Source organism: Chinchilla lanigera, unplaced genomic scaffold, assembly GCF_000276665.1.
Source record: "Chinchilla lanigera isolate Chin_1 unplaced genomic scaffold, ChiLan1.0 scaffold00056, whole genome shotgun sequence".
NCBI lineage: Eukaryota > Metazoa > Chordata > Mammalia > Rodentia > Chinchillidae > Chinchilla > Chinchilla lanigera.
In genome coordinates this window covers 5,550,048-5,564,936 of record NW_004955457.1, presented here as the reverse complement: position 1 = coordinate 5,564,936, position 14,889 = coordinate 5,550,048, and the positions used below count along the sequence as shown (strand labels likewise).

Sequence of the window (14,889 nt, the reverse complement as noted above, 5' to 3'; positions counted from 1 at the left end):
TATTCTCATCTGAAAAACAAGTGAGGTTTTAACCCCCATTGGCTAACGTTTAGCTCTCTCTTACTTTAAACATTACTAAGTAGATACGAGTCCAAACTGGCCTTGAACTCACAGTCCTCGTGGCACAGCTCAGATGTCTTTCTAAGATCATTTTCCTTCTTAAGTGTACCTTTCGGAGGAGTCTCTAGTGATGATAAGTTGCCATTAGCTCTCAGCTATAGTTTTCTTATAACTGACTTTATTTTTTTATTTTTGGTTTTTTCCAGTACTGGGAATCGAACTCACGACCTTGCACTTGCCAGGCAGGTGCTGTGCCGCTGAGCTAAATCCCCAGCCCCATAACTTTCTTTTTTTTTTTTTTTTGCTGACTTTATTTTTATGTCAATTTGAAGATGCTGTTGCTAGAATTGTAATTTTAAGCTCACATTTCCTTTCTGTATTTCAAAGATATAATCTCATTCTTTTCATGTTTAATTAATATTGCTTTAATATCCCTCTGCCCTTCCCTAGTCACTTTTAATATCATCTCTTCATGGTTAATATTTTACAGCTTCGCTACAATGTTTTTGCATATATTTCTTATTTGAGATTCACTAGGCCATTGAATCATGTTGTTAGCATATTGTACCTGTTCTGGAAATTTTTCAACCATTATCTCTTTGATAATGTGTCCTTCACATTCTCTCTAATTCCTTCAAGAGATTGAAGACATGTGATAGACTGTATCATTTTGTCCTCTGTCCTTGATAAGCCCTCTTTCATTGCATTGTCTCAGTAGTATATTCTGGATAATTTTTTGCAGCTATCTCTTCCATTTTTCCTCTTTTCAACTATGTCTGATCCCATAGTTCTCAACCAAAGGCAGTACTGCCAAACAAGACACATTTAGTAATGTCTAGAGGAATTTTAGTCTGTCATAACCTAGAGATTGTTAGGGGCATCTGAGGTGTGGATACCAAAGTGCTGATAAGCATCCCTTAATACATAGTGTACCCCTCAGAAAAAAACAGTGATCTGGCCCAAATGATCAATAGTGTTGAGATGAGAAGAACTTGATCTAGTCTGGGTTTTAGTTTATCTATTGAGTTTTAAATTTCAATTACAGTGCTGTTTTTATTTGTAAAAGTTCTATTTTATTCTTGTTTCAAGACTGCCTGTTTAACATTGGTAGTCTTAACTGCCTCAGCATACTTTTGATACCATATTAATTTAAAATATATTTCAATGGCACACTGACTCCAGAAGCTGCAGTCTTTGTGAGTCATGGTGGATTTGTTGTTGTTGTTTTTTTGTTGTTTTTTTTGTTCTGTTTTGTTTTTTGTATTTTTAATGTGAACGCTCTCCCCAGAGCTTTATCTTTGAGGGTTCCTCAAGGCCTGTGTTCAAAGCAGTGATTCAGCACACGGTACCGTTGGCATCACCTGAAGGCTTGTTAGAAATGCAGTGTTTTAGGCCCTCCAAGAGACCTGCCTGTCAGAAGTTCTGCAGGTTGGGCCAAGAAACCTGTTTCATCCAGCTTCTCAAGTGATTTCCACACACACACAAATGAGGATGGCGTTTAAGGTAATCCTCCAAAGGGATTTCCATTTCTTTTATGAGGCATCTAAGAACGTTACATCATTTTTAAACTAAAATCATTTTTAAACTATTTGGGGCTAAGGGAAGATGGAAGCAGCATTCACTCTTGCCCTAAACTTACACACAGGAAAAGAAAAGATTAAGAGTTCTTATGAAAGTGAGTCTCTATCTTTATCTCGCTCTGTCTCTGTATGTCTTACTGGCTCTCTCTGGCACTTTCTCTCTCTCTCTCTCTCTCTCTCTGTCTCTCTCTCTCTCTCTCTCTCTCTCTCTTTCTCTCTCTCTCTCCCCCCTTTTATCCTTCCTCCCCTGCCTCTATCCTTCCTCCCTCCCTTCATCCTTCTGTCCCTCTTATCCCCTAACCAGAGCCAAATTTAGTCAGGAAAGCCAGTTTCTGTGGGGCAAATATTTTTCCTCTTTCACCCACTGAGAGTGCTCCCACCTGCCGTCCTCGCTTTACATAGGCATGGCTGAGCTCTCCTACCACTGCTGGGCCTAGGTAGTTGGCTTCTGAAGGCACACCAAGACCCATGCTTGTCCTTCTCTGTAGTCAGCAGAAGAGCTCAGTGCGAACACTCCATACTAGCTCGTCCCTGCTCTCACCCAGCATTACACTTTCTTAGTCTTTTATTTCATCTTAGAAGTAGGGAAAGAGGGAAGGGAGGGAGGGAATTTGGATATTTTACCCAGCATTTTTAGATGTTCTAGACCAAAAAAATGTTTGTTTTTACACCTAACCCATCACATTGTCACAAACAGATCTTGTTTGGTATTGAAAATACCCCAGATATTACCATGATCTGAGAAGTGGTAAAATGACTCACAGTGTGCTAAACAGTAACGCCTGCCTCCAGCCAGCCCACAGCAACTGTGAGAATGGGCAGGGGCAGAGGCAACCTGTCAGCTGAGGCATCTGGTACTTAATGATCTCTGTCAGGCAGAGAATTTAATACAAGCTAAGTAATAAATGCTGACTCACAAGCACATGCCCCTTAGCAAAGATGGTTTCTATACAAAATAAGACCCACAATAACTGCTTGTTCCCACTGGCTTTAAATAAACAGATATCTTGCACCAGCAAGTGCTTTCAGTATTTTATTGTAAGGCAGTAAAAACTTATGTAATTCCTCAGGGACCCACATAGAATAGTTAGTCTTTTAGAACACTTAGTTCTTGTCCAGTATTATATGAGTTTTCAGGATCAGTGAAGGCATCTCCTCACATTATAAGCTTAGATATAGTCCCTCAGGGAAAGGAATGGGTTGCAATTTTAACTTTCAATTAAGCATCATATCTTAGTAACAGTATTTTCTGGGTCTCCAGGCGAAAGAAATCACAGCCGTTCGGATTAGTATCCCCATTCACAACTTCACTTTCATAAAGGAAGCGTTCAGGATACATAACAATCCTATAAAATTCAGGGGAAGATGACAAAGGAAGTAGTTGGATGCTTGAAGGTTTCCAGTTGCAGCGTTTAGAGAAACCCAGACTGCAGACTGACATTCTCATGAGTTCCTGTAATTTTAACTAGACAATTCCGTAATCATTGCGGCAGACATCTTATATAAGAGCAAGTGAACTACACAAACTTGCTAATACTTAACTATTTTTGACCTTCACATTTTATTTTTTTATTTCAAAGAGAATAAAAATAACAATAACAACAGCATAGACCAAAAAAAAAAGCAAAAACAATAAAATGATACAGGGTTTTTAAAACAAAATGATAGGCACTAACAGTGGTTGTTATATTACATACTGTTATCTTCAACAAAATTGCTTAGATTGCCATATGTAAGAATGCAAGACTGATCAAACCATTAAAAAGAATAAAGAATAATAAAAAAATTATAAATGATACAGAGCTTCACTAGACAAGATGGTAGGAATTCACCACTGGTTGTCATATTACACATTGCTGTCTTCAGATTAGTTGTTCAGATTACCAGATATAAGCATGCAGAGTTGGTCAAAAAAATGTAAGCATTAACTGTTCCTTTCAATAAACCATTAGACATCAGCAGTACAATTATCTTAGCTATATTTGTATATATTTTCCCTTCCTTCTTTCTTTCTTTTCTCGTTTCCCTCATCCCAGTTGTTCCTTCCTTTGAGCAATTTCTTTCCCTTTTGCAATATCTATTGTACATTTGTGGTTTTATTTACTCTTTCAGGTTCTTACACTAGGGAGACAATATGATGTTTACACATGTGGGTCCAATTTATTTCACTTATGAGTATGGGCTCTAGTTGCATTCATTTACATATAAAAGCTTTGAGTCCATCCTTTTTAATAGTGAGTAATACTCCATTGTATAAAAATACCACATCTTTTTTATCCATTCCTCGATTGATGGGCATTTGGGTTGTTTCCAAGTTTTAGCTATGACAAATTGTGCTGCTATAAATATGGGTGCACATATATCGCTGTGGTATGATTTTTTAATTCTTCTGGGAAGCTACTGACCTTCACATGTTAAAATTCCATATAGTTGAACTTAAAATTTGCCCTCTCCATTACAATTTATTGTTGCTTCTCCGAAAGCTATGAAATTAGGAATAGAAACAGTTTTGTGTCGTTATAGCATCTAGGCAGGCAGGTTAACAGGAAAGAAGAGATTTTAATATTCGTACTTTTTTCCCAGGACCACCAGCAGCATTTTTGAGGTATGCCGATAGTGTCGAGTTTTTAGACGTTCACTTATAACTATGCCTCTGATATTCTGTGGTTCTTTTCAGTCATGCGGCTTCCTTCTGCTTCATTTCTCTCCATTTGTGCTGTGTGTCTCTGTGATGTGAATCCACCCCTGTCCATTATGTCATGCCTCCATCTCTCACTGCTTCTTCAGATTGCACTGAACCAGAAGAGGTAAGCTCCGTAAGATGAGGGCAAACTGACTTCCCTTTATGTCCAGGAAGCGTTCTGTATTCAAGGTTTTCCATAACCTGCTCCTAAAACTAATTCATTCAAACTGCACTTTGAAAGGAACTCATAATAAAAGTCAGCCACAGTTGCATTTACATTAGAATGCCTTCAATTATTGCATGCGTATTGTGAAGCCAGTTCTTGTCACTGTCTTCTACTAGAATACACAGTGGTATCTTTAGCTCTGTATCTCAACAGTAATATGCAAAGTACAGTCCACCAGAAATTGGTATCATGCGTTGCCACACTGAATATAGAATTCCTTAGCCTGCTTTTTTGTCCACCAGGATCATGAAAATCATTATAAAAAGGTACAGCACCTGCCTGGCAGGCGCAAGGTCATGAGTTCGGTTCCTGGTACCAGAAAAAAACCCAAAAAAAGGTAGTATTTGAGAGACCCTGTCGTCATGCCTTTGTGCAGTCACATATCCAAGTGATACTGGGTTTAGCTATTTGTATGGGTCAAATTCATCAGAAAATAACCAACCCTTCCTTGAAAGTTGTGCTGTATAATGGGAATCCTTTTAATATGGATCTCAATTCCATTTACAAACTCAGATTACAATGCCCAAGGCCAAAAGCTGTCCACTGGTAACATCTGAGTTTTGTCATGAGAAGTGTTTGAGAGCAGTGAATTAAAATTGCCTTTCGTTCAACAGCACCTTCAGTACCAAACAACCTCGCATACCACAGTTGGAGTGTTTATTCATCTGTCGCTCATCCTCTCCATTGACGTGTAATACTAAGGGCAGTGAATAGATCTTCTACTCCACACAACAGGCCTAGGTTAGGTTTCACCTAATTAATCCCAAAGGAGCCAAACTTCATGACAAAATGCTATTCCAGTGTAATTTCTGTCTTCCCATCACAAGACACCAAGTTCACATTGCTTTATATTGAAAATATGTCACAATATGAGGGGCTAAAAATGAATTTGTGTCACTCTCCTCCCATTCCAGACTGACATTAGTTTTTTAAAGACAGATGTTCCAAACTTTTCCAGACTCAGACAAGCATATCCTACATGTGTAGTAAAACAAATATTTAATACAAGAGAATGTAGATACTTAGACTATATGGAATGACATGACAACGTGGATGACTCTGATGAAGAACGTCATCTTACTTTTTACAGTTGAAGTTCACTATGCCTAAGACCTCTTTGTGTGACTTGCCCCACACCGCTGACGACAGATTTTTCACAAGTGTGTCCATCTTGCGTTAATGATGGAGTGTCTGGCACTCACCTTACATTTGGTGTTTTCACATAGATAAACTTTTTTTGTGTTGGGACTATGTGCAATATGCTTTGCAAAATTAAATATTTACATAAATATATTTCTCACTGGAATTCATGATGGTGGAATTTCAGACACAGATCATGAAGAAATACTTAATGAGCTCATTTTCTGGAATCATCTAGTGTTTGAGATTCTGTGGTACTTGAAAGTGTGAAGTAACCAACTCTGCCAGGGTGAAGGGGGAGTGGGATGGAAATAAGGACGTCTTTTCAAAGGAGATAAAGAACTGAATCTTAAAAATGAGACTTTTCTCTAGGAAAAAGGAATTTAAAGGTTCTTAAAAAAAAAAAACATGAAAATGTAGCCAGGTGTGGTGGTGCACGCCTATAATCCCAGCATTTGGGAGGCTGAGGCAGGAGGATCATTGCAAGTTCCAGCTCAAGGCCAATTTAAACTACATAGCATGACCCTGTCTCAAAAAAGACAAAACAAACAAAAAACATGAAGAGGTATGGAATGTCTCTTTTGGGGAACTGCAGCTAGTTTGATATCACTGAAATACAGCACAGTTTTGATGAGACTAGAAAGAGAGGTGAATCAAATACAGATGTTGAATTTCTTTACTCACTATATGGTTGAGGTAGATGGAAACGATAATAAAATGATTTTAAATGAGAAAACAATGTGATCCTGTATCCGTGTTTTAAAAAAATATTATATGGAACGAGTGTCCCATTTTTAAATAATATCTGCCTACATCCTAGAAACCAGGTTTTACTAAGAGTTGCATGAGTATAACTTAAGACAACATTGAACTGAAGAAGACCTGGCATGGGTCTGGGGTCAAAGAGACCCAGTATTGGCTTCTATATGTACCCATTGCTACCTCTGCGATAGTGGAGAAAGTGGACCTCCTTCTTAAAAGTCTTAAAGAGAGAATATTATTTTTAGATCACAGGACTGTGATATAATTTATAAGCCTAGATTGCAACATAATTTTCTCTATTGAATAATTCCTATTTTAACATAATGGATCAATGCATTGTTAGATGCAAGAATACTACTGCTTCAAATGGTGAAAATTATATCAGTTTGAAGATCTGTTATTTTTGAGCAATCTGTAGTTATCACGTAACCTTGAGATGATCAATACTGTTACATTTTTTTTAAAGACTGGCACAAGTCACGATATATGTTCATATTTTGTGTATATTTAGCTTACGGCTCATTAACCCCCTATGAGAAACTTTACATTTCTCCCTTCCTTAACTTTTATTTATTTATTTATTTAGATTTTAAAGAGTTCATTAGAGTATCTCACTTTTACCAGTTTTTGGTCATCAGCCAAAAACCATTTCTCCTTTAATTTTTTCAACCACATTTTGACATGACAAGATGGAAACACATTTGTATTACCCCCAAGAAATGTCCTGCTTCTCATTCATCAATTAAATAATTTCCTCTTTGTGAAACATTTTCAATTGAAACCATGTTTATTAAGCAGATTTGGTCTGTTATTCATAACAAAATAAAAAGAAAAGAAAAAAAGATTAACTCAGCAAAATCTTTCTTTTGCTACTGGCCAAAATAAACAGGAAGCAGTTTTATCCCCTTGAGATGTGTGAATTGTAATAACAGACTATTTTTGGTACAGTGTCACCACACCCTGGTTAAAATAATACTAGTTCTACAAATGGAATATTTGCTCACTTCATGTCAAAATTCATACTCAGATATCTTCCTATTTAATAACAAAATTTCTTTTGCCCTCACACATGACAGTTACCTCTAAATATGCAAAATGGAAGTGTGCGATTACTCCACATCCTTGAGAAGGAGGAGAACATAACATAGAAACCTGCATAGAATGTCTCTTTCTTCAGTGTCCAAACTTGCCTTGGTGACTTCATATTTTCCAGATTTCCCGTTCGTACGTGTTGACACCGTGCTGGCAAACACAGCCAAGCTCAGTTACAGCACGGAGGCTAAAATAAACTAAAAAGTACTAGTGACGCTCCTGAGGAGTGGTTTAAACCTCTCCTTCACCAGTCCCACATTCTCCCTTCCCTCCCAACCACCCTCAGGAAGCCCCGGTGGTGGCCAGAGCAGCCTTGTTCCTGGAGTGCGCCCGCTTCGTCCACCGCTGCAACCGCGGCAACTGGCCCGAGTGGATGAAAGGGCATCACGTGAGCATCACCAAGAAGGGCCTGTCCCGGGGGCGGTCCCCCACCGTGGGCAACAAGCGCAACCAGAAGCTGCAGTGGAACGCCGCCAAGCTCTTCTACCAGTGGGGAGACGTGAGCTTTTTCCTTTCTTCTATAGAACTTATGGCACTTGAGTGACGTAGAAGATTCTTTTCTTATTGCCTTTGTTTTGCAAATTGTTTATTGAGTGCCTTTTATCTTCCAGGCACTAAGTGAAACTTTGGGGGGAAATGAACAACTCACATTTAATCCTCTCTATAAGTCTTTGAGGTTCGATGTTACTATCTCTGTTTTACATTTAAGAAAACTGAAGCTAATGTAGGTCAGGTGACTTGCCAGACTTCAGATACCTTCTAGATGGAGGAAACAGAATTCCATCATCCAGGCTGAATTCCAAAGCCTTGCTTTTCATTGCTGTATTCATCAAAAAGCATCTTTGTGAAAATTACTGTTATAATAATTAAAAACTTATACCCTTGTTTTGGCTTTCTATTCTAGGTTATACTTTCCAGGATATGATGTTTTATAATTCCCCAGTAGAATTTTCTCTTTTGTTGACCTGCTGACTCTTAGTTGCCTGAAAGTCTTTGGAAAGCACACAGGCATACACACACCCAAAAACACACACACACACAAACACATGTATGTACACACATACACAGACACAAATGCCCAACTTGTATGCAAGTATGGTTTTGAATTAGTAAATAAATAAGGAATGAGTGAACTTTCTTTAGGCCTTTAATTCCAGTTTCTTCACTAAAGAGGAGAAAAATGGTAAGGAATACTAAGAAATTCAAGAGGGTTGAAATTTTCTGCTAATTTTAGACAAAGAAACTCAAATACACATATAGAGGGTTCCAGAGATTCTTCCTTCCTTAAAGAACACTTAATTTTTCCCTAATAACTCACCTGAATGTACGTATGAACACGCCTATGCAGAACATTTTTTGTCTAGTTTTACTGATATCTTTTTCAAATTCCCAATGCAAATTCAAAAGGTAGGAATTATACCCAGTATGTGTTCATTCTATTAAAATGAACATGTTAATCTTTCCCATTTTAACTGCTGTTCTTTGAATTTTTTTCTCATATAAACTCATCCTATGTAAAAAAGAATATAAAGTACCTTTCATAACTATCAGTGAGAACCCCTCATGCTGGTGATCGGGACGTAGCACGGCCTTTCCCAGGCTTCTGTTGTACATTATATGTGTGAGGAGACATGATTTTTCCCATGTGATGTCCATTTTTTGAAAATGGGCCAAATGAGGATGCAGTTCCACTGGACTTAATCCTACATTTAATCCTGTTTAAATTTAACAGTATTAAGCACAGAGTTTATTTGGGTCAAGCAGTGTAAGTAAAGTACATATCAGGAGATACATAGATCATTTAGAGCCATACAAGCTCAAGGGATGAAAATCCATTACTAAAGACTCATCAGTATTCCATCTTGCATGATTTTAATTCTCATAAATTAGAAAGGAAGATTCATCAAGCTAGAAATCAAAATACTGAGCCTAAGTCCTGAACTTGTACCCCTTCCCCCCACAGAAACTGTGGCCATGAGCATGAATTACCATGGCATCCGATTAGAACTTCTGACAAGTTAAATGCTATATAAAGAAGTGCTATAGAAGGAAGTTAATGAACTCATCAAAAGGCCCTGGATGACACATGGAAACTTGGACATCAGAATTCCATATTATTTGTTCAGGGCACCTGGTTGGGGAGATTTATACCCAATAGTTATGTGTTTGCCACTAATATTGGAAAGGCATGATACATTCTTGATCTACCTGAGATGACACTGCCTACAAAACTAAATTCTTAATAGATAATAAACTTTTTCAGTCTTTCTTAGAGCAAAGATAAAATTATATAAATCTTTATATAAAAGTTACGACTTTGTCATCTGTCCCACTTATCTGGAAGGTTGTTTCTACCTTCTCCATTGGGAGATCACTTACTGTTAGGATTCCAGGCTGTCCCCAGATGTTCAAAATAGTTGTGCTAATTGCCAATTCAATAACTTATTGTTACTTTGTGAGGATGGAATATTTTCTATTCTTTTCTTTCTTTGAAAGTTTTCCTTGGCTGATGTACTCCAATAAAGAGCTCCAATAAAACCTCCTTTCCTAGGCGATATGCATCTTCCCTAAATTTACTTCCTGAGTAGCTAAGCTAACAAGAACTCTTAGGAGCATACATTACAGTGGACAAAACATGGGGTTGAGAGAAGAGACGTTACTGGGTGAGAATGGAGAGTGAGGAGAGGAGCCACTCCTAAGGACATCCTTGAAAAGTGATACCTTTTAGATAATTTGTGAAGTGTGTCCACCTGATGCTAAGGCACCATAACACGATATCAGAGGCAGAGATGTGAAAGCAGGATTATGGGAAAGGTAGGGCAGGCAGTGTGAGAGTGCATTATTTTTTCTATACTCTTCCTTCAACCAATTGTGAGAACTTCTCATTGAGCCTTTTGACCCCTACTCAGTGCCAGGGCTCACTCATCCTAAATGTCACAGCCTGGTCACTCCTCTGGTTAGAAGATAATCGAATTGCAGCCCAAGCTTCCCACTGAGCATACTTACAGAACTCAGTTTCTCTTTTTCAAACTTAATGTTTTTGTTACTAAAATAGTAACAGCTTCTAATGACGTAGTTTCATGGGTGCTGTGTTATGCTCATGGTAAACCAAATTTGTTACTATCAAAATTATCAGATAGGATATTTAGATCACCAAGCGGCAGAGAGTAGCTGATGGGTAGTTCTTACTCTCAAACCTCTTTATTTTCTGTCCACAACCACATTAAATCTATTCAGACTTCTGCTGGTGAGAAATCTGTGTATTTTCCACAAAAGACCTTGAACATGTAGTCTCTTCTGGAAATCGGAAGTATAAAGCATTTTTCTTCCATTGCCAGTTCATTTAAGGGGAAAGATGTTTTGATTCCTTTAATTATTTCTCTTTGGTCAAAAAAGGAAAGCAGTTATGAATAACCAGCATTAGTGTTACTACATTTGAAGAGGTTTTGCTGGACTATTTCCTCATTAATAATGTTAAACAGCACACAAGAATGCTCTTGGAGATTTATTATAAGAATATGAATTGCAAATGTATTTGCTGTATATACATAAGTTATCACTGGGAAAGGTGTCCACAGAGTTTCTCATGACCTGAAGGAAAAAGACAACTTCACTACCATCTGTCTCATTTGAGTCCTCAGTGTAATAACAATAATCAACTGTATGACAAATGCAGATATTTCAGGGTGTTTCCCAAGGTGATCCACCCCGTCGTATTTTCCTACTTAGAGATGATAAATGGCTGGGATGTGTGATGCCTGAATCACTTTCTTATTTCAGTCTATTAAAGGCAGAAGGTGATAGATCACTAGCGACTTTTTGAAACACACCAATTTAATAAAAATATCAATCTAATTTAATAAGAACAACAATTTCCCATTAATAGGTAAAATTACCTTTCACTTCAATACTTTCAAAACCCCTATTTAAACATCTTGATCATCCCTGTACTTTGTTTATACTTACTCCAATTCTAAAACTTCTTCATGTTTTATTATCTTTCTGTAATGACAAATACAGTTGGTTTATTTCAACTCAGGTAAATGAAGAGTCCTCAACAGAGGCAGTATCCACTGAAAAACTACAAGCCTGCCCTTCACACTGCCCTTCCAAGCCACCTGCAGAGCTGCAAAAACTTCCCAAGCTCATGAGCCTTCTAGTCTGGTGCAGTAGATTGGGATTCTGAATCTATTCTCTTTTCTCTTTCATCCCCCTCCTTCCAAGAGACAAAACTAATTTGTGATCTTTTTAACAATGAACAGTGAGATTTGGAGTCACTAAGACAGATAATTAGACCAGTTATCATATTTTAAACTTTATTTTCCCTTCAGGATATTTTCATTATTTTTTGTCTAAAGCAACTTAAAGAACTTTCTGATATATCAGTTACTGCTTTCATTCCTCTGCTAATAAGATGCCTTTCTTTATCTTTTCCCTGTTTATTTTCAAAGTCTTAGCAATTGTGATTTCTTCAATTATTGTGAGTTCAAGGGCAATATTAGGTTTTGTGTAAAACTGGCCTGTTTCTTCAATATGCAAAGGTGGTTTTGCCCCATTTTATTACTTTCTTCATTCTAGGAGTGTTTTATTGAGTGGTCTTTCTGAAAGAACAGTCTTAATTCCTAAACTCGTGGGGCTTCCCCATGAAGGAGAAACCATGAATGTAGTGCTGAGTGTTACAGGGTTTCAGATTTGCAAGGATTCTTGGAGCAAATATTTTCATGACCAATGTCCTCTGACTTCCTAGCAGCCACATGCACTGCTCACTGCCCTCACCTTTCTGTTCTTTCCACCCTCCATGACCATTATGCTCTGGAGCCTCTGGCATCTCTGTGCCTGTCCTCTGCCACTTCCCACAATCCTCTGCCTCCTCCCATGATCCCCTGTCTCCTCCCTCTTGATAAATATAAACACTCCCTGGAATCTCTTAACATTTCTCCTGTAAAATTTTCCCCTGGGCTATCTTATTTCTGTGTTTCCCACTGTTATCTGTACTAGTAGCATAGATTTTTCTGCCCATAGCACTTTTCAGATCCCAGAACTGTATTTCCAACTGTATGTTGGAGGCTTTCACTTAATATCCCAAAATTCTGTCCTACCAAAATAAAATCCTTCTCCCCAATAAACAGCCTACAACTATCCATGAACTTTCTGCTCTTATTACTTGTGCCACCATCTTCTGATGGGGCTTTGGCATATTCCAATCCTCTCCCCTGTTGGTTCTACCTCACCCATATCACTGTGTTCCATAGGTCAGATCTTTTCAACTTCTTGTCTAAATGGTGAAAGTATTTTCTTATGTGGCCTCCTCCTCACTGCCTCCCCTCATCTAGCCCATGCTACACACTGCCAGTGGGATGAGCTCTCTAAGACACAGCTTATCTGAAACAGGACATTCAAAACTGATCTCCCAGCCTCCCAACCTGCCCCTTCTGATTTATTTGCCAAACTGCTGGCAGAGTGAACAGGCTAAAGTGCAAATTGTAGCTGAGCGTGGTGGTGCACACTTGCAATCCCAGCACTCTGGAGGCTGAGGCAGGAGGGTTGTTGCAAGACCAGCCTGGGCTACAAAGCGAGCTCAAGGCTAGCCTGAACTGCATAGCAAGACCCTGTCTCAAAAAGACAATAAATAAATAAATAAATAAATAAATAAATAAATAAATAAATAAATAAACAAACAAATAAATAAATGTCAGAATATGTTTCTTGCATAATTAAAATGCTTCAGTGTTCTTCCATTCCCCATGGGTTAAAATTCAAATTGTTTAGCCTGACATCAGTGCCTACTTCACAACTTTTGTTCAAACCACTCCAAGATTATGAATGATGAAGTCAAATTAGCTGATGCACCTAAAGTATATTAATCTTGAGGCTTTTCATCCAAGGTGTGTTCAGTAATAACAGGGAATGGCATTCATTTTTGAAAGCAGGCTGCATAGCTTGTCTCTACATTCTCAGGCAGCTAGTACAACATCCCTCAAATGGACACTCAGTTCTAACCTACCTTCTCGGCCTTCCAGCTCATGACTTGCTCTCGTGAAAGCATGCTTCAGCCAGAGGACCTTCTTGTCAATTCTTGAGCACACATGGTGCCTTTCCTTGAGTGTGTGTCTCTTAGGACCCTCACCTGAGTATCTACTCTCTGTTTCCTGTCAGCCAAACACCATTTCCTCTCAGTCTACAGCACTGAGACTTTCTATGGTCATATGAACTGAATTTCATCTCTTCTGAATTCAGAAAGTGTTTTTAGTCTCTTAATATGTTATTTCAGTGTGTTATTAGCCTCCCAATAGGGAGAGAAAGAGTACAAAACAGACAATCCAATACTGTGGGTTTGAATCATGGACTGCAGAACAGCATCTCTTTGCCTCCTTAACCTTCCTATTTTCCAAACAGTGACCCTTCTGTACCTAGATTTACAGTCTGCCAGGCAGCCTTAAACAAAGATTCTCATGTACTGTAACAACTTATTGAACTTTCTGTTTTATTTCCTATCTTACAAATTACCTTACTTCGTAAATATTTGATGAAGGAAGGAAGAAGGAAATAACATATCCCAAGCACATTTTTCCAGCCCTAGAGGAGAATAGAGCTCTGAATTATTTTTTCAACTCTATTATCTCATACAAGTTCATATTTGAGAACACTTTCAGCTGTACAAGCTGCGGATTTAATTTAAATTGTTTAGTCACAATAACCCAGAATGATCCATGTGGAAATTTCCCTTGAGTCTCGAGATGCAGTTTTGGATCACTCCAGACTCATAACTACATAATTTGACCCCAGGACAAGGCCTTTTGTGGTGGTAGTAGTGGTTTTATTTTTATACTTTGTTTTGTTTTCTTAAAACTTCTCAGGTTAGCAGATAAAATCTTAGGATCCACGATACTTTTTTATAACTTTCTTGTTGATGTAGTTTTAGCTTCCTAGTTTGCACCTTGTTACTTAATTCCTGCATTTAAGGAGACCTGTCCGTTTCCAGAACTCTAAGACAGTCAAAAAAACTTAGGTTTGTCTTAAGAGTTCTGGGTATGTTTCACATACCCAGTAGTGGCCATGTGCTAGTTTCCAATACTAAGTCTAATTTCTTGCATGCCCCAAATTTAGTAACTTTTTAAAGTATTTGAAAAGTATGATACAGGAACAAAGAAGGGAATTTGTTCTTCCTAACGCACAGAAAGCCAGACTGTTAAATCCCAAGTCAGTGCTCAGCTCAGCTCATTCCCTGCCTTTCCTCTCTAGTCAGCACCTCTCCCATTTTTGTGTGTGCTGTATCGTTCGGGTACGAAGTGAACTACATAGAGATACTGTCTTTGGTCTCTTCTTTTGGGAAATTCCTGTTGCTA

The 14,889-nt window shown here is 38.1% G+C and overlaps 1 protein-coding gene across 4 annotated transcripts in view; it reads left to right on the top strand.

The window, feature by feature from the left end:
* Positions 1–14,889, top strand: part of Unc80 (unc-80 homolog (C. elegans)) — a 204,032-nt gene that overhangs the window by 84,350 nt on the left and 104,793 nt on the right. For all 4 annotated transcript variants that reach the window (XM_005396953.1, XM_005396950.1, XM_013520683.1 and 1 more), the window contains exon 23: positions 7,830–8,042. In XM_005396953.1, the coding sequence (XP_005397010.1) occupies positions 7,830–8,042 (213 nt within the window). The remainder of the gene's footprint in view (positions 1–7,829; positions 8,043–14,889) is intronic.